Source organism: Anolis carolinensis, chromosome 6, assembly GCF_035594765.1.
Source record: "Anolis carolinensis isolate JA03-04 chromosome 6, rAnoCar3.1.pri, whole genome shotgun sequence".
Classification (NCBI taxonomy): Eukaryota; Metazoa; Chordata; class Lepidosauria; order Squamata; family Dactyloidae; genus Anolis; species Anolis carolinensis.
This window is the reverse complement of record NC_085846.1, coordinates 32,183,252-32,208,941: the sequence shown is the minus strand read 5'-3', so window position 1 is coordinate 32,208,941 and position 25,690 is coordinate 32,183,252. Positions and strand designations below refer to the sequence as shown.

The 25,690-nt window shown below is 44.4% G+C and overlaps 1 protein-coding gene across 1 annotated transcript in view; it reads left to right on the top strand.

Moving 5' to 3' along the window:
• The first annotated feature begins 559 nt into the window (after nt 1-559).
• The window catches only part of igfbp4 (insulin like growth factor binding protein 4), a 69,061-nt gene continuing 43,930 nt past the window's right edge, over nt 560-25,690 (top strand). Inside the window, exon 1 of the mRNA XM_008113472.2 lies at nt 560-1,063. Coding sequence (XP_008111679.2) covers nt 715-1,063 — 349 coding nt within the window. The 5' untranslated portion in view covers nt 560-714. The remainder of the gene's footprint in view (nt 1,064-25,690) is intronic.

The window sequence follows — 25,690 nt, the reverse complement described above, 5'->3', positions numbered from 1 at the left end:
TCCGAGCTTTTCATCCCACACTGCTCTCTGCATTCGGAAACTGCATTATATGACATTATAGATGGGGTCTTAGTCCCCATCGAAGGAGCTGAGTTTTTGCAGTGGAAGGAAAAATTACAAACCCCAAGCTGGGTGCATCTACACTGTAGAATGAATGAAGTTTGGCACCACTTGAACTTCCTTGGCTAAGGTCATGGAACCATAGTGGAAGTTTCACAAGGTTTTGAGCCTCCTTGGCCCAAGAGTGCTGGTGCTCAAGAAACTGCAACTCTTGTAATTCCATAGCCTTGAGCCAGGGCAGTGCAGGTAGTGTCAAACTGCATTCATTCTACGGTGGAGATGCAGCCTTTGGCAGCCCTCGCCTTCCTTCCCCTTTGCAAGCCGAGTCTTCTGCGCCTTCCTTCCTTCCTCAGGGCAAATAAGGTCTCCTTTTCTCAGCCTCGGGGCAAAGCCTGGCTCAGTGGCCGCAGCTCAGTCTGTTTTCTCCTCCGCCTCTCCCTCCAGCTTTGGAGGTGTGGCTAGCTCAGAGTGGTATAAAGTCCAAAGCATGAGCTGCTCTCGCCTTCAGTGCAGAGTCCCCTTCGCTGGAAACTAGGCAGGCTTTTATTCCCCCTCCTCTTCTTTGCCAGCCACTTTGAGGCTTTCTCACATCTTCCTGGCCTCCGCTGTCCAGCTCTCAGGACCCAATCTAACTTGCTTAAGCCTTGCCCTGCCATGCCCTCGGGAAGTGTGCCCATCACTTTGCTGCTCCTGGCCCAAGTGGGCTTGTCGATCAGCCTGGAGGCCATCCAGTGCCCACCTTGCTCTGAGGAGAAGCTGGCCAGATGCAGGGCACCTTCGGGATGCGAGGAGCTGGTCCAGGAGCCCGGCTGTGGCTGCTGTGCCACTTGCGCCCTGGCGAAAGGCATGCTTTGTGGGGTCTATACCCCACGCTGTGGGTCCGGCCTGCGGTGTTACCCACCGCGGGGCATGGAGAAGCCCTTGCATACGCTTATGCATGGCCAAGGGGTGTGCATGGAGCTGGCTGAAGTGGAAGCCATCCAGGAGAGCATCCAGTCCACAGGTAAGAGGACAGGAGGCAAGTAGGCACATCGCCTGACGTAAAAGTTTGCATCTTTGTAGAGAACGCCTTTTGGTACTGAATGTTCCAGATGTGGGAAAAAGCCAGTCTAGGAGTTATCTTAATTATTTTCTGGGTTACTTGTGAGACAGCCAGTTTTCAGGCTGCTAACTTTGAAAACCTATTTGTCAAAGCATACCTGTTGATTTCAGTCTGACAAGAAAGTGGCACCATATCAGCATTGGTGCCGATTGAGCGAAGCTGCCAGAATGGACTTCTGATAGGACTCTCAAGAGAGAGTTTTGTGTTGTCTTTTTGGGTTACAGCATCATTCTCTGATGCCACCACAAACACACAAATAGGTTGCCCACAGGTGTAGCTTTGGCACACAGTCATAATTAGTGTCAACGTTCTATCCCTTGCAGATTGTCCTTAGCATCTTTTGCATTATCTTCAGTGGCAAGGACAGCTCACCTGTGCAGGTATGTGGGCAGAGCAAGAAGGTGTGAAAGAGAAGGAGGATGATTTTGTTCTGTGGGGAGATATTTGGAATCCACATCCATCTACTTCCTGTTGTATTATTGCTGCTCTGTTATGAATAATGACTTCTCTGGGTGCATCTACATTGTAGAAATCATGTAGTTTAATATCACCAACTAAAGTCTTTAGTCTTCTCTACTAAATAGAGCTGATACCTTCTCAAACTACAGATCCCACAATTCCATAGCATTGAGCCATGACAGTTAGAGTGGTGTCAGACCACATTCATTCTACAATGTAGATGCACCCTCAGATGCATAAATACTTGGGAGATAGCACAGGGTGGTCAATAACTGTGATTTCCAGTTATTATGTGAAATCGTAATCTTCAAGGCTCTCAGGATAACAGTTTTGTTCTTACAATCCCTGCTATAAATTGCACATGGGATGTGTTTTGGAACTGGAAAGTCTCAGGTCCTTAAGATCTCCTCCTACAATGCAGATATTCCCATAGTCATTTTCAGGTTCCCCTTTTGTTACTATAGCAAACAAGTGTGCAGAGCAATCCTATGCATGTTCATTCAGTAGTACAGTCCACTGAGTTCAGTGAGACTTATTTTCAGAGAATGTGTACAGTGTGTTGTCGAAAGCTTTCATGTCTGGAATCACTGAGTTGCAATAAGTTTTCCAGGCTGTATGGCCATCTTCCAGAAGCATTATCTTCTGACGTTTTGCCCACATCCATGGCAGGCATCCTCAGAAGTTGTGAGGTCTGAGGATGCCTGCCACAGATGTGGGCAAAATGTCAGGAGAGAATGCTTCTGGAACATAGCCATACAGCCTGGAAAACTCACAGCAACTTAATGTGTATAGGACTATAGACTAAAGTATAAGACACTGATAGCAATATCGTTTATGTGCCTGTTGAGGAATAAATCGACTTGAATGAAGCTTCCTCCCAGTAAAGGTAAGTATGACAGGAATCAGAATGGTGTAGTGAAATTAATGGGGTTCTTCATGCTATACCTTCATTGCGTTCTAATTTAGGTGCTGCAAAGTTGGAGAAGGACATCAGATAATAGGATTTAGATGCACTATAGAAACATGGCACATGGATGCCTCTTTAGTTTCCATGGCTTCATCCAATGGCTTCTGAGGTGTGTAGTTTGTTGAAATACTGAGTGTTCTCTGTTGTATGTTATGGTATTATAATAGAGCTCTCTAGGCAGAAAATTACACATAGCCCACCAAACTACAGATCCTGGGATACTATAGAACTGAGCCGTGTCTGTACCATTGGTATCAAAGTGTTGTAATTGAGTGATGTAGATGTACCAATAGATATACTTTTCATTAACACAATAAACTGGAATTTTTATTTCATGTTACCTTCGTTTAAAATAGTTGTCATCCTCAGGCTCTGCACTTGTCTCAAAGACAGATTTAGTGTCTTTCTTCACTCAAATGCATTTAATGAAAGGGTAGACTTTTCCGATCCTCTTGTAAATTCCATTCTTCAAAATCCGTAACTGAAAAGCTGTTGGAAGCGCAAGAGATATAATTAATCATCCCCACTGAGTTGCGATAAGTATGCCTTCTGACGGCGCACACATTTCCCTGCCTATTTTCTCTGAATTAAATAAATCCAAGATAATTATGGCTCTTGGGGTGCTAAATCTCTAATGTACGTTAGCATCTGTGTTATGCCCACAAGCCTGCACTAGGAAGCAATGCCCTTAAAAACCCTTTCACCTCTTTTTCTGCAGAGTTGCTAAGACTTTGTCCTCTAAACATTGACATAGTTATATTTCTAAACTACAGCTCCCAGAGTCCCCTGTGTTTGCTGGGGGAATCTGTGTAACTGTATTTCCAAAAAGTAACTTTCCTGAGCTCTTTTGCCCAGCCTCCGCTGTACTCCTGACAGCTTCGTGACAGACAGAAATGCAACAGATGAAGCTCTTGTGTGCCGACCGCTCCCCGTGGCCATGGTATTTCCATGCTCAGGGCAGAGGAAGGAATGTCTCCTGGAATTTCTGCCTGCCACGCTACTCTTCAAGGCACTCAAGTGCTGCCAGAGAAAAATGTGGCAGACCCACCCTTTTTAACTACCCTCCCTGTGAGTGTGAGGCCCCCTCGCTCACATAATTCAGGTGTATGAGAGCAGAGCTCAGAGGGGGAAGCAACATGTTTGCATTCCAGCTCACACAATTAGACATGCTGGCTGGGGGATTCTGGGAGCCGTAGTTCAAAAGTAACTTTCTCAAACTTTCTCAAGAGGGAGGTACAGACAGACATGCAAATAGCATGATTAGATAGGAAGGGGTAAACTGTGCAAACCTTTCTTATACTTTAGTCTTTGTATCTGGTGTTGATTCAATGGGAAAGTTAACAGTGCTGTTCCTGCTGTTGAGAATGCACGTGAAAGGCTTGTGGTTATCAGAGCACCACAATTCAAGAAGGCTATTCACAAGCTAGAACATGTCCAGAGAAGGGTGACCAAAATGATCTAAGGTTTGGAAGCAAAACCCTATGAGAAGTGGCTTAGGGAGACACGATAGACATGTTTAAATATTTGAAAAGATGTCACATTGAGGAAGGGGCAAGTTTGTTTTCTGCTGCTCTAGAAATTGGAACACAGAGCAAAGGATTCAAATTTCAGGAAAAGAGATTCCACTTAAACATGAGGAAGAACTTTTTGACAGTTATAGCTGTTCGACAGTGGAATATTTTATTTATTTATTTATTTATTTATTTATTTATTTATTTATTTATTTATTTATTTATTCTTCGAACTTATATGCCACCAGTCCCCTAGGGCTCGGAGCCACTCCCCTTGGGTCTCCTTCTCTTGAGGCTTCTAAACACAGGCTGGATGGCCACCTGAAGGTAATGCTTTGATTGTGTTGCTGCGTTAGCAGGAGATTGGATTGAATGGCCTTTGTGGTCTCTTCCAGCTCTATAACAGCCTCATCAGATGGGGTACTTTTTGGCAGCATGCACCCATTTGTCAGCTCACCACAGCTGCTCCTGAATGAACACACGAGACTCTCTGTGGTATCACCAGGAACTTTTACTGTAGGAAACATGAACATCAGAAAAGCCAAGAATGGGAGGCGCCGGCCAACCCTCCTTTATATACCCTCCCCCTCATTTGAACAGTCTCTTCCCGCTCAGTAAAACCCCGCGCAAATTCCCCGCCAAGTCCATCAGCCGTTTCTCCTCCGAGTCCTGGGACGCAGGTGTCTTATCAATGTCAGTGACCCTGAAACTCAGAGCCACATCCAGGCTCTAGTAGCAGGGTTCTGACATGGCGTCCTCCTCCCCTTCGTCCTGGAAGGAAAAGATTAAACACAACTATTGTTCTCCGCTGTCCAGAGTTCCTTTATACTTTTTTAACAGGCTGCAATGGAATACCGGGTGTACCTTTCCTAAGTCCTTTGGTAGCCTCAGCTCATAGGTCACTTCGTTTATTCTTTTTGCTACCCTGAATGGCCCTATATAGCGTGGAGCCAATTTCTTGGATGGGAACCCCAATTTCAGGTTTTTTGTGCTCAGCCAAACCAGATCTCCTTCGCCCAATTTGTCCCCCTCTCGGCGCCTACGATCCGCAAAGAGCTTGTACTTCTTTTGTGTTTCCCGCAATGCCTCTACCACGGTTTGCCACCCTTGCTTGATTTTGGCCGGCCATTCCTCGTCGGTCTGGCCCTCCCCTTCCTTCCACTCGGGTAGCCTGGGGAAAGGTGCCACCTCCTGTCCGTATACTATTTCGAATGGGGCACGACCTGTGGCCGAATGTACGGCCCCGTTAAAAGCCATCTCAGCAAACGGAAGAAGGTCCGCCCAATCATCCTGTCTATAATTGGTGTACATCCTTAAGAATTGGCACAGTGTCTGTTGGGTACGTTCGACCCCCCCGTTGGTCGCGGGATGAAAGGCCGAGCTCAGGTTCCTTTCTGCTCCTAACAGCTGTAAGAATTTTCCCCAAAATTTTGCAGTAAATTGGACTCCCCGGTCACTAATTATCTTGTCGGGACACCCATGTAGGCGATATACATGCTTCACATACAAATCAGCAAGTTTTTCAGCTGAAGGGAGTTTTGGCAGAGCCACAAAGTGTGCCTGTTTTGAGAATAGGTCCAATATTGTCCAAATGTATCTGTGGCCTCTGCTGGGGGGTAGTTCGCCTACAAAATCCATGGCTACGCATTCCCATGGCCTCATGGGCTCCACCACCTTCTGCAATAGCCCCTGGGGCTTCCCCGGTGGTGTTTTTCCCTCTGCACATAATTCACACTGCGTGACGTATCCCCTGGCGTCTTTCCTCATTCCGGGCCACCAGCATTGTTTGGCCAACAGTTTAATAGTCCTGGTGGGGCCTAGATGACCCGCACCCTTGTTATCATGGTACTTCCTTAACATTTCTCGTCTTAAACATTCAGGAATATACAATTTCTTATTTACAAACACCAAATCCCCACACAATTCTCCCTTTTCTTTGTTTGTTTGTAACCATTTGTCCATTCCATACGCTCGCTTCAACTCTTCCTCCCATATTTCTCCTCCCCCCGTGGAAATGGCAGTACGTTTGTTTTCTTTGGCCGCTTGTGCTCGAGTTAGTACTGCCAGGCCCCATTGCTTATCAAGAAAAATACTCCCTTCAGATTCCTGAATTCCTCCCCCGTGCTGAGGCATCCGAGAGAGAGCGTCAGCGAGTATATTATGTTTCCCCTGGAAGAATCTGAGTCTGAAATCAAAACGGCTGAAATATTGGGCCCATCTAATTTGCTTCGCTGATAGTTTACGAGGGGATCTTAGATACTGTAAATTTCTATGGTCAGTCCACACCTCAAACGGTGTTCCACTTCCTTCCAGAAAGTGTCTCCAGCACTCTAGTGCTTTTAGAATCGCTAAGGCTTCTCTCTCCCAAATCGGCCAGTTTTTTTCTGTATCGCTAAACTTTTTTGACAGATAGCCACATGGCTTCAGGTTCCCCCCCTCGTCTTTCTGTAGCAGAACTGCCCCATATGCCCGGTCTGACGCATCGCAATGTAATACAAAGGCTTTAGACATATCAGGGTGCTGTAGGACAGGCTCCTCAGTAAAACGCTTTTTAAGGGCTTCGAAAGCTTCCTGGCATTCTATTGTCCAGGTCAGTTTGGCCCCTGGGGCCTTCACTTTGGCTGTTTCTCCCCTACCTTTAGTCTTTAACAAATCCGTTAATGGCAAAGTGAGGCGCGCAAAGTCCTTGATAAATGTTCTATAGAAGTTTGCGAACCCTAGGAAGGATTGCAGCTGCTTCCGTGTTTTGGGGGCTTCCCACCCCCTCACGTCTTCTACCTTCGCAGGGTCCATCGCCACTCCCTGGGAGGAAATCCTATACCCCAGAAAGTCTATCTGGTCTTTATTGAACTCGCACTTGGCAAGCTTCGCATACAGTTTTGCTTCTCTCAACTTTTGCAGGACTTCCCTGACTAGTTCTATGTGTTGCTCCTTAGTCCGAGATACTAACAATATGTCATCTAAAAAAACAAAGACTCCCTTGTACAACAATGGATGCAACACTTCGTTGATTAATTGCATGAACGCGGCGCCTCCGCCGCACAAACCGAAAGGGAGCACACGATAATTGAATAATCCGAATGCACAGGAGAAGGCCGTCTTCCACCTGTCCTCTGGTTTAATCTGCAATTTATGGTACGCTTCAATTAAGTCCAATTTAGTGAATATCTGTCCCTCCGATAACTGGGCGATCAAGTCCTTCACTAAAGGTAGGGGGTATTTATTTCCAGAACTGATTGCATTCAGGCCCCTGTAGTCAATGCAGAGCCTCAGCGTTTGGTCCTTTTTGCGCCTGAACAACACAGGCGCCCCTAGAGGGGAATTTGAAGGCTCTATGAAACCCCTCACTAGGTTTTTATCAATGTATTTTCTCAGTTCCTCCTTTTCCCTAGCCGACATTGGGTATATTTTTGCCTTAGGAAGCTCTGCTCCTGGGACTAGCTCTATCTTCACTTCAACTCTCCGCTTCGGTGGGAAACTGTCTGCTTCCTTCTCATCAAATACGTCCACAAAATCCCGATACTCTGGGGGTAATTTATCTGCCAGTTCTGCTATCCTGATAGAGTCTTCCTCCCCCCTTTTCCCCGGCTCCCTTTCCACTTCCTGGCTCCCTCCTTCCAACTTCATCCTGAAGATCATGCTCTTATCCTCCCAGTTGATTTGCGGGTTGGCCTGCCCCAGCCATGGCATGCCTAGTATAACATTATAGCTGGCTATTTGTGATATCACAAATGACACCTTTCCTTCCCAACTCCCTATCTTACACTTTACATCTTCGGCACTGTACTTAGCTAATGATCCCGATGCTGTGGATCCGTCCAACTGCGAAAAAGCTATTGGGGATTCTAGGTTCGTTCTTTCGCATCCCAATCCCTCGGCTAATTCAGGGGAGATGATGTTCCTGGAACATCCACAATCCACAAATGCTTTGCAGGTTGCTTGTTTGCTGCCACTTTCCAGCTGAATGGGGACCACTATCATGGCTTTGTCCTGACTTACCAACCCCCCCGAGTGGTGCCTCATCGGTGGTTCTTCCTCGGCGCGTTTCCCTGCCACGGCTCTTGGTTTGGGCGGGCCTCCGCCTTCCCCTTTTCTCTGCCAGCACTCGGCAGCCCTGTGGCCCAAACGGCCGCACACGAAGCAGCCCCTCCTGCTGGTGCTCACGTTCCCTGTCGGCTCCGTTCTCCTCCCGGCTGGGGTTGATCCCTCCTTCCGGCTCCCCTCTTTCATCTGCGGCCGCTGCTGTAGCCCTCCTCGGTGCCTCCTCGCCTGGGCCAGCGATGTCTCGATGCGCCCCGCCAGCTGAATCCATCCGCGCAGTGTGTCAGGCTCATCACGATGCACCGCCCAGGAGAGGATCTCCCGCCTGAGCCCCTCTTTGAAGAGTTCTATCTTTGTCACTGCAGACCATTCCGGCACCTTTTCAGCGAGGCATTGGAACTCCTCCGCATACTCAGATACCGACCTCTGCCCCTGGGAGACGGTCTTCAACTCCTCCCTCGCCCGGATCTGCTCCAGTGGATCTCGGAAACGGGTCTCCAGGGCCCCCATAAAGCGTCGGAGTGACCCCAGACATGGGTCGCGCCGCGCGTGTAGTTGAACGTACCAGCTGGCCGCTCCCCTCTTCAACACTGCACCAATGGCCCGTACCCGGCTGGATTCCGTTCTAAAAGTGTGGGCATTGTCCTCCATATAGCCCCTCACCGTGGTCAGGAAAAAATCCAGTTCAGAGGACTCTCCCCCAAACTCGATCCTTAGTTCCTCTCGTCTCGGTAGGGGTCCCTGTGGTGGCAATCCCCAATTCTCCGCCCGTCGCAAGCCCCCTTGCGGGCCAGTGGGCCCCGCTGCTGCTTCCCTTTGTCCTGTGCCACGCCCGGCATTCGCCAGGGGCACCAGGGTCTCAGTTGGGAGCGTAGCCGGGATTCTCGGAGGCTTTTCCCCTTCGTCGTCACTCTCCTCCACCCGCGTCAGGCTCGTTTGGATCTTGGGCCGGGCACCGGGCTCCTTTCGCATTTCCCTTCCCTTCGGTGCTGGGAGGTCTGCAAAGCCCTGGCTGCTTCCCATGCTCACGTCCCACATTGAGCTAGCCCGGAGTTCCCTTCCTCGCTCCGGCTCCGCCAAAACCGCCAGGCGCTCCATCGCCCTCGACATCACTGCCAGGGTGGTCTCCATCGCCAACATCCTCTCCTCCAGAAACACCATCTTTTGCGGGCCTGGGGAAGGTGAACCTTCCTCTCCTCCGGTGCTATCTCCCCGCACCACTCCGCGCCTCTGGGTTACCCCATTTGGCTGGGCATAAGCGGTGGATGACGCCAGGGCCGCCAGCTGGTGGAACTCAGCGTCCGTCTCGGGAGTGGCCCTTTCCGACCTTCCTCCTCCGGCGCCCAAGAGCTCTTCATCCTCCACTTGCATGTTACACCTCACCGCTACAGCGGGATGGTGTCCGTATTCTTGGCTTAGTGTCAGCTCACCACAGCCGCTCCTGAATGAACACACGAGACTCTCTGTGGTATCACCAGGAACTTTTACTGTAGGAAACATGAACATCAGAAAAGCCAAGAATGGGAGGCGCCGGCCAACCCTCCTTTATATACCCTCCCCCTCATTTGAACAGTCTCTTCCCGCTCAGTAAAACCCCGCGCAAATTCCCCGCCAAGTCCATCAGCCGTTTCTCCTCCGAGTCCTGGGACGCAGGTGTCTTATCAATGTCAGTGACCCTGAAACTCAGAGCCACATCCAGGCTCTAGTAGCAGGGTTCTGACACCCATTCATCTCTATTTTTGCAGTGGAGCCCACCGTCTGCCATCCTACGATGTAGAGCTACTTCCGGCGGGGCTCCATTGCAAAAGTAAAGATGAACCGGCACATGACACCATAATGGCAACATGGGAGGCTTCCTGTGTTGTATTGGATCAATGGGAGGAAGCTGGGCAGCCGCTTTCCTTGTGGGATGGGGCAATGGGTAAGCCGGGCAATGCAGGATGTGGGGCGACGGATTTCCCTCACCCCCTGGTGAGCACCACTGGATTCACCATGATGCATGGCGATTCTGGTGGCCCATATGATGAGGTCGCCAGTCAAGGTAGTCCTATTTTAACATGCCATAGTCTGAAAGTTCTGAAACTGGTGCCTGCCAATAAGTATTAGTCTAATAGTTATTCAGAGATGAATTACTCTTTCATGTAGAAAGTGGGTGGCCAGTGATGTAGCATTTTGATTCCGTGCTCAGCCATGAAAACTCACTGGGTGACCTTTGATGAGTCACATACTCTCAGCACCACAAAAATCTCGTGATAGCTCACTGTATTGTCTCACCATAAGCCAGAAACAACTTGAAGGCAGAATAGAAAGTAGAGTTAGGTTTGGAACACTGATAAAGAATATGAGGAGAAAGATCTTTCTGGTGAGAAATTGCTGTGAGAAAGGTGGAAGGAATCTGAAAAGCCATATATGCTGCATTCCATTGACTGGATGCAGGATGATCAATTTCTTTATGGCACATAACAGATATCTGCATCACTTGTGGTAAAAATACAACAAGATCTCCTCCTGCTACTAATATTTACAATGGTAGCCTTCTTTAACCTGACTCCCTGCAAACGTATTGAATATGATCTCTCATCATCCTCAACCGACATGCAGATGGGAGATGTAGTTTAACATCTAAAACAGTGGTATCCAACCCATGGGCCATGAGACTTAAAATTACGTCTATGAGGGGAATTTTTTTTTTGGTTTCTTCATTTTTAGGCCTGTTCCTGGGGTTATTTGGGATGCTGATTCAGAACATTGCATTGAATAGACCACATCAGCTCTTGATTATTAAATATGGTTTTCTGTGGGTGAGCAGATGGCGACTACTGGATGGCATATGTTTGGTGTCAGAAACTAGAGCTTATGTGGTCTATCCAATGCAGTTTTCTGAATCAGCACCCCAAATAACCAAACTGAATCTAAAGCTGACCAAAAACTGATTCATAACCCTTTTTGGTACTAATGTTGGAGAGTGGTCCCCGGTCAAAGTAGTCCCCTGGCCAAAAAAAAAGGTCGGGAACCACTGATCTAGAAGGAGCTAGACAGAGGAAGGCTGTTGGAGTGGAAAATAAAAGGCATAAGCTTATTTGTCTTTAATAGGCATTTGAGCAGATGCACTTGGCATGTTGAGCTGAGGAAAGTGTTGAAATCCCTTCCTTTTCACGACTGTTAAAAGCAATTTGGACATGTGTTGCAATTGTAGATCACGGCCTCCTGACAAGCCTGCTTGAAATGTAGGTGGTGAGATGTAAGTAGGGTTCAGTCATGACTGATCAGTGCCTCTGACTTGGAATATCTGGAGGCCGACAAGGTCACACACATTCCCAGTTTCCATAGCACAGAACTGCATACTGAAATGAAAACTAGAATGATATTGGAAAGAAAAAGGTTACAATTATCTCTCTTTTGTAAGAATGAAACATGCACTTTGGACAAAACCAGATATGGGAATAATCGGTTCCTCTAGATGTAACTCCCAGTATTATTCATTATTGGCTAAGCTCAACAGCATTTAGAGAGACACATGGGTCTCAGTTCTGGACTAAAATGCATTTTTGTCTCAATGTGAACAGGCCCACTGAAATGAAAGGGATTTGTTATTTACTACTTAAGTCAGTTCCATTGATTTCTGTGAGTATATGGAACATGAGACTGAAATTTGATGTAGACCTTTGATATGGTAAGCTCAGGAATGACTGCAAGAGAAAACATCTGCCAAAAGTGAGGGGTTATTGTAGTGATGGCGTCTTCAGAGTCATTTCCAACCTATGGTGACCCTGTTACATGCTTTTCTTGAAATGTTTGGTTCAGAAGAAGTTTCCCATTGTTTTTATGGCCGAGCGGGGATTCAAACCCTGGTCTTAAGAGTTGTAGGGCCCTTCCACATAGCCATATAACCCAGAATATCAAGTCAGAAACTATCTCTTTTGAACTGGGTTATCTGAGTCCACACAGTCATATATTCCAGTTCAAAGCAGAAAATTTGGGGTTTTATTCAGCTGTGTCAAAGGGCCGTAGTCCAATATTCAAGACGCTACACTAGATAGTCTCAGTTCATTAGTTTAAATGGTTCTGGAAACTGTATGAGGAAATCATGCTTTTCGAACATGGAAACAAACATGAATCATTTGCTGATTGTTTTTGATCTACTAACTGTAAGTTACACAACTATGAAGGCCAGGGCCTGTTGTCATCATTGTTGTCATCATCGTCATCATCCTGATTTCTTACCCACCTCTCCTTGTGTACTTACGACTTGGAAACCCTGAATTCCTAGTAGTTAATAAATGCAATATACATTCAGTGACAAACTAGGGTCCCTTCCACACAGCCATATAATCCAGAATATCAAGGCAGGAAATCCCACAATATCTGCTTTGAACTGCGTTATCTGAGTCCATACTGCCATATATTCCAGTTCAAAGTAGATACTGTGGGATTTCCTGCCTTGGTATTCTAGCTTATATGGCTGTGTGGAAGGGCCTTAGGAATCACATATCTATATCTTTAAAAGCAATAATGTAAAGAACTTCATTGTTAGTACAGTGAAGCAAACACGCCAATATATAAGCCTTATAGGTTTCTACAATACAATTTGATAAAGACGTGAAACTTTTGTGTATTGCAGAATCTGGAAGCTGTTTCACATCTCTTGGCCACCTTCCCTGATCTCAGGGGGCAACTTTTATCTGCACACTAATCTGGTGTAATAAAACAACCCAACTCCTTCAAACATAACATAGATTAAATCTACAATAAACAAACTATTATTATACTTCTGTAGCAATAGATTTTGCTTTGATATATTTGCAGTCTTTTTGGCAATAATAGAGTTGGACTACCTAGCAGTACATTGTCTACATTGCATGGAGCATATTTGCTCAGAAAAAAGTTTCACGGATCATTAGCATAGAACACCCATGCTCAATTTCCAGGTAAGAGTAGGAACATTTCTACATTGTACAGTTTTAACAGTTTGATGTCACTTCACATGCCATGGCTTCATCCTATCTAATCTTGGCATTTGTAGCTTGATGGGCATTGAAAATTCACTCTGAAAGAGTTATACTGCAGTCCCCTAAACTCCAACAAAGAATTCTAAGGCCCCTTTTACACCACCATATAATTTAGATTAACAAGGCAGATAAACCTCATTATCTGCTTTGAACTGGATTATATGAATCTACACTGCCATATATGGAACTCCTGGTGGCGCAGCAGATTAAACCACTGAGCTACTGAATTGGTTGACTGACAAGTCAGTGGATCGAATCTGGAGAGCGGGGTGAGCTTCTGCTGTTAGCCTCAGCTTCTGCTAACCTAGCAGTTTGAAAGCATGCAAATGTGAGTAGATCAATAAGTACCACTCTGGTGGGAAGGTAACAGTGGTCCATGCTGTCATGCCAACCACATGACCTTGGAGGTGTCTACGGACAACGCTGGCTCTTTGGCTTAGAAATGGAGATGAGCATCAACCCCCAGAGTTGGACATGACTAGACATAATGTCAGGGGAAAACCTTTACCTACACTGCCATATAATCCAATTCAAAGTAGATGTGGATTTTATATGGCAGTGCAGAAGGGACCTAAGTGTTGTTTTACCAGATTACCAAAGGGGAGTAAGAACATTGCCCTCAAATAACGATTCTGTTCCAAAATGCTTTGAATGCTATTTTCCTGCTTCCTGGCAGGGGGTTGGACTGGGTGGCCCACGAAGTCTCTTCCAACTCTATGATTCTATGAAATTTCCATTCAGTCCTGATTTTTTTTTATATAATTTGCACTGAGAATTCCTATGTATCTATATGCTCATTTGCTTTTGGATGTTCTATGCAATGTTTTACCGTTATTGCAATTCTACAAATTTGGAGGATGGAGGAGAATTTCATTGGCAGGGTAGGAGTCTATTTGGGGAGAAAGAGACCTCACTTCATTCCTCTCTCATTCCAGCTATAACCCTAAGGGTCCTGGGACACACTTTGCTTTGGCCGGCATGGTTTTTAGAGTAGCGAATCTTCAGGTGAGACCAAGAGGTTGTTACACAGGTCCAGCCCTATCATTATGGAAAGTGATGCAACCACCACTTCACAGATGAAAACTGGGACCCCTTCTACACTGACATATAATCCAGGTTATCAAAGCAGATAATGCAGATTATCTGATTTGAACTGGATTATTTGAGCCCCCATACACATATATTCCAATTCAAAGCAGATAATCTGGATTTTATATGGCAGTATAGAAGGGACCTGGGACACAAATGGTTAAGCAACATCAGCAGTCAGCAAAATTGCTAATAAGGAATAACACATCAGATGGGAAATGTTTTAGTGTTGAGAGAGTGAAAATTGGCAATGGCATTCTGCCTTCAAGAAAGAGAATATAGGGCTGGATCTACACTGCCCTATATCCCAGGATCTGACCCCAGATTATCTGGCAGTGTAGACTCATATCGTTCAGTTCAAAGCCGATAATATGGGATCAGATCCTAGGGTATAGGAGCAGAGCCAGCTTATAATTTCTGCAGGTGTTGGTTGTTACCTGGCTTTATGACAAGCAACCCCTTCTGAAATGTCTTCTACACAAGCATTAAAGGGACAGGAGACAGCTCGTGTTCGTTCTGACAAGCTTAGTTGCATTTTGCCTGTCTTTACAGCAGGTATCCTCAAACTGTAGCTTTCCAACTCCCAGAATTCCTGACCATTGAACAAACTGGCTAGAGCTTCTGGGAGTTGAAGTCTCTAACAACTGGAGGGTCACAGTTTGAGGATGTCCAGTTTACAGAAAAACACTAGATTTCCTCCTCCTCCTGACTTGGGTTGGATCTACACTGCCCTATATCCCCAAGATCTGATACCGTATTATCTGCTTTGAACTGGATTATAGGAGTCTACACTGGGATAATCTGGGATTAGTTCCTGAGATATAGGGAAGTGTAGATCCAGCCTTAATGGAGTGCACACCACTTTTGAGCTTTGAGCGCAGTTTCATTTGCAGCAGTTGAAATATGGTAAGGATAAAGGGGGAAACTGGGAGGAGAAGAGGAGTGGGACATTTTAAAAGCAATTGAAAAAGTGGGAGAGCAGATTGGGACCAGTCCCTCCCTAAACTGGGGCAATTTGAGGGCATGATTTTGAGAATCACGAAAGGGTGGCAAATGGTTAATTATTTAATTTATTGTGATGGACTTATTTAATTATTAATTATTAAATAATTAATTATTAAAGAAAGTCAGGTAGAAAGTGCAAAGGCTGGTTTGCAGTTGAACATTAAAAAAGATAATGACCACAGGTTATTTAAATGAAGAAAGTAAACAGTATTCTGAAATGTAAAAATATATTACTGAATGCTAAGGTCCATGCCTTTGTATTTCCAGTATGTCTGGCTGTGAAAGCTGGAGTGTGAAAAAAAAATGTTAGGATAAAAATCCACGCATTTGAGTCATGGTACAGGAGAAAAGTTCTGCAATACCATGGGCACTAAAAAGACAAATAAATGGGTCCTACAGTAAATCAGGACTGAACTCTCTCTAGGCTGGATCTACACTGCTATATGATCCAGATTATCAAAGCAGATAACCGTCTACACTGCCATATAAAATCCATATTATTTGCTTTGACCTACATACTTTGAACTGGATTATATGGGAGTATAGACTCAGACTCCATTTACACTGCTATATAATCCAGTTTCTGAATGTAGATTATCTGTTTTAAACTGGATTATAGGGCAGTGTAGACCCATATAATACAGTTTAAATCAGATAATCTGCATCCAGAAATCAGATTATAGTGTCAGTATAGATAGGACCTCATATAATCCAATTCAAATAAGATAATATGGATTATTTGATTCAATAATCCAGATTATATAGCAGTGTAGATCCAGTTCAAATTGAGGCTGTCATACTTCGGCCATATCGTGAGAAAACACGATTCACTAGAAAAGACAACAATGGTTTGGTCAAATAGATGACAATAGGGAACTCAACACACTGATGAGGTCTAGCGTTGTGATTTGTCAGCTTCTGTGGCGAATCTGGGTAGTATCAAGACAATCCTGGTGCCCTGGCTGCCAGTATAGTCTCATATAATCCAGTTTAATGCAGATAGTGTGTGAATTGTCTGCTTTGATCATATGAATTATATGGCAGTGTAGATCCAACCTAAGGCCCCTGCTATACTGCCATAGGAAATCCAGATTATCTGTTTTGTACTGGATTATATGGCAGTGTGGACTCATACAAAACAGTTCAAAGCAGATAATCTGGAGTATCTGATTTGGTAATATAAAATTTAGATTATCTGCTTTGATAATCTGCATTATATGGCAGTGTAGAAGAGGCCTTAGACTGTATTTCAGATGGAGAGGCTTAATCAGGGAAGCACCAACCCTGAGCCTGAAAGACCTGAGCAGGACTGTTGATGATATGGTAACTTGGGCCCCATTTATACTGACATATAATGCAGTTTGGAACCAATTTGAATTATATGATCACTATAAACCATATGCAGCTAAACTGCATTATATGACTACACATAATGCAGTTTCAACTATGTTATATGGCAGTGTATATGGGACCATGGAGGGCTTTCATACAATCATAGAGCTGTAAGAGACCATATGGGCCATCTAGTCCAACTCCCTGCAATGCAGGAAAAGCACAAAGGGTTTTATTCAAAGGCTTGTCATAAATTGAAGTTATTTGAAGGCAGTTTAAAGCAATAGTGGGGGCAATTTGCTGTTCGGCAAAGGTGTTTGTGGGATTTTGTGCCACGTGCCAAAGAGTCCCTTGGCGGGCTTTGTGGATTATGAGCTCTGGGTACAATGTGTCCTGACTTGGCCAGGTGGGAAATACCATTGCTGCTGCCTTAGGCTCAAACTGTCTCATTTGGTTGTGCCAAATTAAGTCTAATAGTTGGGCTGAATCTGCCAAATAGCTTGACTGGTAGGAATTAAGTGCATTTTTCTCACATGGACCTCAGCAATGGAAAAAAAGTCACCTGATACATTTTAAGGTGTCAAACGGTAGTAAAAATGCAAGAGGAAAGCCAGCAAAATAATATGATTTTTGCTTTATGTCTTGAAATCTAGCAGTGGGTCTCCTCAAACCTTTCCCTGAAGGGGCAAGCAGTAGTCTCTTTGGAACCTAGCCCCACATGTATTTTTAAAAGAAAGTCAACAAAGTCATGTCTGTGGGCACTTCCAGACAGTGTCAAAATGCGGGACAAATAAGTGGAGCAAACAATTGTGATACTTGACAGCAAGTCCAAATACAGACTATGCACCCTCGGTGTTCTGACACCTTCCTTTGTAGCAGATTTTAGAAATCTACATGATGGATGGGAACATCTGGCAGAAGTTTACTTAAAAAAATTGAGATGTGTTAGACCTCATTATGTGTTCATGCAGATATCTAAATGTCCACACAAGCAGATTTCTTAGTCTGTCTCCTCATCCTGCTGTAAGTTCAAACTCTGTTTAATTTCATAAAGATCAGAACAAACGAAAGGTTGCAGAGTTCTCATTGTAATTGCTTTCCATTTGTGCTTCTATTTAGCCACATGTGTGTCTGCGGCTCCATTTGTTTACAGCTTAGATCAGCTGTTTTGGGATTTTAAAATGTGCACATGCGCTGAGCAATCCACACCAGGGTATACAAATGAAATCACATGTTTTCCTTGACTGCAGGGATAGACAGTGATATGAATATGTGCCTTTTTGGCTGAAATTGGGTTTAAAGCGCACCAGTTAAACATGTGTTTTTCAGCCCTTAATTCAAACCAGCATGCATTTACCTGAAATGTCATTTAGCACACTCCCTTTTTATCCCAGTTTCTTTTATGTTTTAGTGCATGTGTAGAAGAGCCCTGAGATTGTGTACAAAGAAATTAAGTGCATAAAACAAGAGCATGGGTACCTTGGAAGTATGAAATCTAGAGGGAATGACATGGTGCCAGATTAATACATTGCTAGTCTAAACCGGATAGCTAGCACAGTGCATGACTGAACTAGTGGTGCATCTACACAATGGGTTAAACCCTTGTGGTACAATGGGTTAAACCCTTGCGCTGGCAGGACTGCTGACTTGAAGGTTGAGTTGCTGACCTAAAGGTTGCTGGTTTGAAACCAGGGAGAGTGCGGATGAGCTCCCTCTGTCAGCTCTAGCTCCCCATGTGGGGACATGAGAGAAGCTTCCCAAAAAGGATGGTAAAACATCAAACATCCGGGTGTCCCCTAGACAACGTCCCTGCAGACAGCCTATCTCTCACACCAGAAGCGACTTGCAGTTTCTTAAGTTGCTGCTGACATAAAAAACCTGTCAAATGCAGTTTGAGACATTGTTCACTGTTGTGGCTCAAAGGTTGTGGAATCATGGTCAAAATAGTTGGTAAGGCACCAGCACTCTTAACAGAATAGAGAAGGTCAAAGACCTTGTACATTTCCTATGATTCCTTAGCATTGAGCCATGACAGTTCAAGTGGTGTCAAACTGATTAAATTCTAAAGTGTAGACTAGTGGTTCTCAATCTGCGGTTCCCAGATGTTTTTGGCTGTCAGCTCTCAGAAATTCTAACAGCTGGTAAACTGGTTGGGATTTCTGGGAGTTGTAGGCCAAAAACATCTGGGAATCCCAGGTTGAGAACCACTGGTGTAGATGCACCCTAGAACTTTGGGAACCAGGGATGAAATCCCCACTGGGTGACTTTGAGCAGCTCATTGTCTCAGCTTTAGAAGAAGGCAATGGCAAACCCTCTCTGAAGAAATCTTCCCAAGAAAATCCCAGGATAGGTGAGCTTTAGAGATGCCTTGAGTCCTAAACAATTTGAAGGCAAACAGCAGGCTTAACCCGAGATACCAGCAATTGCTTCCTTCCTTGCAGCTGCTGTTTAGAGAAGCATACAGATGATTTTTTTTATTGTGCAATTGTCTAGCCTCAAGGAATTTCAAGAGGGGATGTGTCCAAATATCATTATCTCCCACTTGTAAGCCTTCTTTGTTTTCTCACTGTTTCTTTAATCTTTTTGGGACCATTAAAACAAAACAAAAAGTCTCTTAAGGAGGAAAAGACAGAGTAGCAGCATATTATCTTTTGATCAGTAATGGAGCTGTCAGGTTGGAAATGCCCTGGGATTCCTTTATCTTTCCCAGCAACTATCTAGGAGGGGACATTTGAGTTCCAAATTCTTTAGGGTAATTAAGGGCTTTCAAAGGTTTGACTATAGGAGGACTTAAGAGGGAAATGTACCTCCCCAAAGTGTTAACCTCCCCAAAGTGTTATCGGAATACCGAAAAATGGACTGTATGCTTATAATTTTGTGTTGTCTCTGTGCTGTGTACACCCACACATATGCACATACAAGCATGCATATATTTTCAACATCTATTTAATCTTTGTTATTGTTCCTCTTCCATCATTGTTTCACTGTTTTCTCTCTTTCTCTCTGGGTGGTAGACCCTGCATGCTTTTATTTCAAGGGTCTGCAACTGTAGTGGAGGCAAACTTTAACTCTGCGCTCCCATGGTGGGCTGTACCCACACATATCTAGCCATTTTTGAATACCTTTATTTCCATTTTTCATGTACTCAAATAACTTCTGGTTCAGATTTATTTGACTTTTGGGCTGGTTTTCATTCAGTTTTAATGTTTTGGTGAGTGTTGTGGGTTGTGAGATATGAGCAGTGTTTTCTGGGGTGGTTACGAGTGGTTTGGGCAATTTGAAGGCACTGTTTTCTCCCCCAAATAAAAATAACTGACTATTTTGAGGAATTGAGGGTGGTCTGCAAAAAGGGTTTTGAGGCTCAAGCAGTCTGTGGTCCTTTGTTTCAGAAACGTCCTTCCCAGGGAGGTCAGAATTGCCTTCTCCTTATGATATTGCTTCAAATTAAACTGATTGGTTTTATCCTTTTTAGTGTATGTTTAAAATTGTGCTAACATTCTGAATAATTTTAAATCTATCTTGACTTTTTATTTGTTTTCAGCTGCATTATTCAGTGGTTTAAAAATTGTAAGGCACTTTGAGTATTGGTTTTGGTCAAAAGGGGAGTAATTATATATATCAAAGTCCAATTATATACGTTAATTTGTCCATTGGTATCATAAAGCTCTGAGGATTACCTGGAAAGGAACCCCGCTAGAGCATTACAGCACACCAAAATACCTAGGAGTCACTCTGGACTGTGCTCTGCTCTCACTTACAAGAAGCACTACTTGAATATCAGCCAAAATGTGGGTGGCAGAAATAATATCACAACCTGGGGATCACAACCAGATACAGTGAAGACATCTGCCTTTGAGCTTTGCTACTTTGCTGCTGAATACACATTCCCAGTGTGGAATACATATCACCACATTAAAACAGTGGATGTGGCTCTTAATGAGACATGCCGCATAATCACAGGATGCCTACGCCCTACACCACTCGAGAAATTATATTGTTTAGCCGGTATTGCATTACTTGACATCCATTGGTAAATAGCAGCCTGTAATGAAAGGACCAAGGCATGGACATCTCTGGCCCATTCTCTGTTCGGAAATCAGCCAGCAGGCCAATGCCTTAAATCGAGAAATGGCTTTTTAAGATCTACAGAGATACTTGCAGGAACACCTCAGCAAGCGAGAGTCCAAAAATGGCAGACTAAAACCTGGAACCTCAATCAGTGGCTGATACTGGATGTGAAACTCCCTCCTGGGCACACAGAAGACTGGGCGACTTGGACAGCACTGAACAGACTGCGCTCTGGATCCATGAGGTGCAGAGTGAACCTTAAGAAATGAGGCTTCAAAGTGGAGTCCATGACATGCGAATGTGGAGAAGAGAAACCACAGACCACTTACTACAATGTAGTCTGAGCCTAGCCACATGCACAGTGGAGGACCTTCTCACAGTGACGCCAAAGGCACTCAAAGTGACCAGCTTCTGGTCAAAGGAAATCTAGTACAATGCCAAGTCTTTGTTTCTGTTTTTACATGCATTATAACTGGATCCTCAATTCACTTCTGACATGATAAATAAATAAATTGCCATGCTCTTTTTCTACCACCAGCATGAAAACGGTGAAAAGGAAAATGCATGACAATTTGCTTGACTTGCTTTTGTACATGTTGAGATTGCCTTGGTAAGGAATTTCCAAGTTCAGGTAACTGAGCTCAGCTTTTTTCTTTTTCTTTACATGAAGCAAACCTTGTGTGGCTCTTTCTGCTAGGATTAATATTAATTCTTTTGCCTTTTCTCCTGACGGACTGTACACACACCTTCCTGCTGCTTGGCTCAAACATGGCAAGACTCCTGCTTTTCAACCTTCCACATCCTCCTGGTTCTTTTGTTTGTTTAGAACCATGACATCCCAAAGGATGCTACCCTGGAAATTGCAACAGGAAACTGGTTTTCCTGCCTCCTGTGGAAATTGGGGAGGAATGAGACATCTGGGAAACAGCTGGGGCATCAGAGGAATGTTCTTTTTTTCTTTTAAAGAAAGAAACCTACATCCAGGTTTCATCTATCAGTGGACAAAAATAGCTATCCTCCCCAAAGCTTGAGATATCCCTGCTATATTATACTTCTGGCAACTAGGCTTCTGGTCCTGCTGGAGCGTGTATGATATGATGGCATGACTGTGGACATGCCAACTTCTTGAGAGCAAAGCACCTGGCAACAAAACGTTTCCAGTCCAGCTTCCAGTGTCAGCTGGGCTGCTTGAATTAAAAAATGAAAAAAAAACTTAATGAGAAAAGTTGAGGACTAAACAAACTAGAATAGAAGTTAGGCTTGTGCAATCTGAGCCTTTTTGTGTCCCCACTTTCAGTGGGGGCCCGATCAGTTTTTTGGGAGCCTCCCGAAATCATGAAGGCAGATATCTGTTTTCGTTCTGAGGTGCCGAAAGATCAGTTTTTTATTGGTCCATTAAGGGGGGGGGGGGGTCCCAGGCTCCCCTTCCCATCATGTTAGACATTTAAACTGTTTCTACTCTAAAGGAGAGGCGCTCAACTGCAGGCAGGTGCACGCTTTGAGGCTTCTTACCTGTTTCTACTCTAGAGGAGTTGTTCTCGGCTGCAGGAAGGTGCACACTTTCTCTCCTGGGCCTGCACACCACACACACTGTTTCCAAGGCATTTAAAGGAGGCAAGTTCTTAAAGCTGTTCCTTACTCTAGAGGAGAGCCATTGGGCTGCAGCACTTTCCAAGGCATTTAAAGGAGGCAAGTTCTTAAAGCTGTTTCTTACTCTAGAGGAGAGGTGCTCACCTGCAGGCAGGCATGAGCTTTAAGGAGGTTTCTTACCTGTTTCTACTCTAGAGGAGAGGCACTTGGCTGTAGGCAGGTGCTAGAGGAGAGGTGCTGCAGGCAGGCATGCATAGCTTTCTCTTCCAGGCCTGCACCACGCCAACAGCCACACATTCTTCCAGGTAAGGAAGTGCGATGACCTCTTGGAAGGGTAGTCATTTTCAGGGAATGGGGGTTTTCTTTTTGTTTGCTGGAGATTAATTTAAAAAGTTTAAACTGTGATGCTGAAAAGCAGGTGAGGAGCTGGGATCGGTTCCTGCTTGCTTTTGTGTTGAGCGGGTTTTTGTGCCAAGGGCCCCCTTCCCATTAGGTGCTCCCGAAGGTGCTGCAGGTACCGAAAGAAACAGGATCTGCACACAATCCTAATAGAAACCAGAAGGAGAGGAGAGTTCTGAGACAGTGGGCTCTTTCACACTACAGAATAATAATGCTATGATCCCACTTTAACTGCCATCTTATGTTCTGGGATTTGTAATCAGGTGAGGCATAGTCAGGTAGAGAATGCTAAACTCCAGGATTTCACATGATGAAAGAGGATGAAAAGAGATGAAGGAAGCTCAGTACTGGAACAGCTTTGTTCACCCTGGCAGCGTTCCTTGGTCCAGGCATGAGAGCATGATTTAAAGACAAATATATTTTAAGGGAAAATAGATGTTTTTGGGCAACTAAAAGAACAATTCTGAAAGTTTGCTATATATATGTGTGTTTTGTGCACTGGCATATCTTTGTCCCTAACAGATTCCTAGGTACATCAGTTTAACAACCAAGAAACCTAATAGCCTTGCATGAATGCAATTTCCCCAAAAGATTATGGTATCATTTTCAAAAAGGTTATGACTTCTAACAAGGTCATGCCTTTCCAGAGATCATAAAATCTTTGGAGAATTCCATTTTCCAAAATTTAGAGCCTGCTGAATTGATTGCCCTAGGCATGGGGGTTAACAAGAATTATTTTAAACTAAGGCTGGATCTATACTGCCCAGTATCCCAGGATCTGATCCAAGATTATCTTCTTAACCCAGATTATCTGGCAGTGTAGACTCATACACTCCCGTTCAAAGCAGATAATTTGGGGTCAGATTCTTGGATATAGGGCAGTGCAGATCCAGCCAAAATACCTATATTTTGCTATTTTTCCATGTGACAACCCTAAATCTGCTGACTGAGGCAGCTGTTTCATTCCGCCTAAATGATCATCAGCCCTATCCAACAATGAAAAATTGATCTCAAACCATGTCGGATCTCTGACCATGTTCTGCGTTAACATCTCTGGGATGTTTATTAATCCAGAATAGGTTGTCCCTTAGTAACCCATGGGTGAATTGGATTCTCTTGGACTCAAACTGTTGACTTCCTTTCTGACTTATGCCTTTTACCTGGCAGACGCCACTGGCCTGGCCAGGTTAATGTGTAGCCGAAAGAGTAAACACTTCTGCCTCATGTCACCTCAGTACCAGGAACAGAATCTCCTGAAGTTGTTATTTTTGGCTCTGTCCTTTACTGAGTGACAAAGGTGAATGGGTGCCCTTGGCAATGGTGGCGGAGGAGGGGGAAAGTGGAAATAGGAAAGCACAGTAGGGAGAGAAGGATCAAAGGTGGCCCCATTCTACAAGTTGGCATGAAAGGATGCTTTTTTTCTGGGAACAGACAAAGCCAATTGTTTCAGGAACAGGGTTTTGTCCTCTGGCTTTTACTGAGCAGAGTATGGCGCAAAGGGTACTGTTTGTATACCTCTCATTTTCTCAGGTAATAGAGAAGATAAGATTAAACTTTGCTGTGTGATGGTGCAGAAAGCTCTGAGGCCCTTTCCACACAGCTAAATCCACATTGAACTGGATTGTCTGGCAGTGTGGACTCAAATACTTAGGTGAGCCCTTGTAGCTCGAGGATGATGGTCCTCCAAGTGTAGTGTCTTGGCATTGGATGTGTCAGTGGTTGTGGACTCAATGCAGTTCAAAGCAGATATTGTGGATTACCAGAATGGATATTCTGGGTTGTTTGGCTGTGTGGAAGGGTCCTGAGGACATGCATATGAACACAAGCACCATTTCCTTTTCCACTATACAGTAGAGTCTCACTTATCCAAGCTAAACAGGCCAGCAGAAGCTTGGATAAGCGAATATCTTGGATAATAAGGAGGGATTAAGGAAAAGCCTATTAAACATCAAATTAGGTTATGATTTTACAAATTAAGCACCAAAACATGCTTTACAACAAATTTGACAGAAAAAGTAGTTCAATACGCAGTAATGTTATGTTGTAATTACTGTATTTACGAATTTAGCACCAAAATATCATGATATATTGAAAACATTGACTACAAAAATGGCTTGGATAATCCAGAAGCTTGGATAAGCGAGGCTTGGATAAGTGAGACTCTACTGTATATAGTTGCCTGGCAACAGAGAGGTTGTGATGCTCCTTTCCACCCATCTTAAGGTTGCCAGGCAACAAAGAGCCTGCAGTGGTCCATTGGGCTTACCTGGTGGTTGCTAGGCAACTGAGAGGATGCAAAACACTGCATGGTGGTGGTTGCTCATCAATCAATACTTGTAATAGAAGTATTACAAGGCTTAACAGTTTACATCAGGCATGGGCAAATTTCAGCCCTCCAGGTGTTTTGGACTCCAACTCCCACCATTCCTAACAGCCTCAGGCCCTTTCCTTTTCTCCCTCAGCCGCTTAAGCGGCTGAGGGAGAAAAGGAAAGGGCCTGAGGCTGTTAGGAATGGTGGGAGTTGGAGTCCAAAACACCTGGAGGGCCAGAATTTGCCCATGCCTGATAGAGGGGTTCACCTGCTTATCTATTTCTTATCTATTTAAAACTGTATTAATCGCCATAGCCCTAATTTTTTTTGGAGCCCCTGATGGCGCAACAGATCAAACCACTGAGCTGCTGAACCTGCTGATCGAAAGGTCGGTGGTTCGAAACTGAGAAATGGGGTGAACACCTGCTGTTAGCTCCAGCTTCTGCCAACCCACAGGTTGAGAACCACTACTTTAGACTATGGACTGTTGATTCTAAGAAAGGTGCCCTGTGTTACCTACACAGAGAAACTATTTGAAATTCTATCTGTAACTGGATTGATATGTAAAGTACCTGTATGCTGAATACATGAAGTTTGTGAGTTAACCAACAATGTTACTTTTAAAGAAGTTTGCTTATTTTTGTCTCTTGAGAGAATGATTTAAAGGCAAATCTATTTTAAGGGAGAGTAGGTGTTTTTGGGCAACTAATAAAATACTTCTGAAACTCTGCTATATACAGTAGAGTC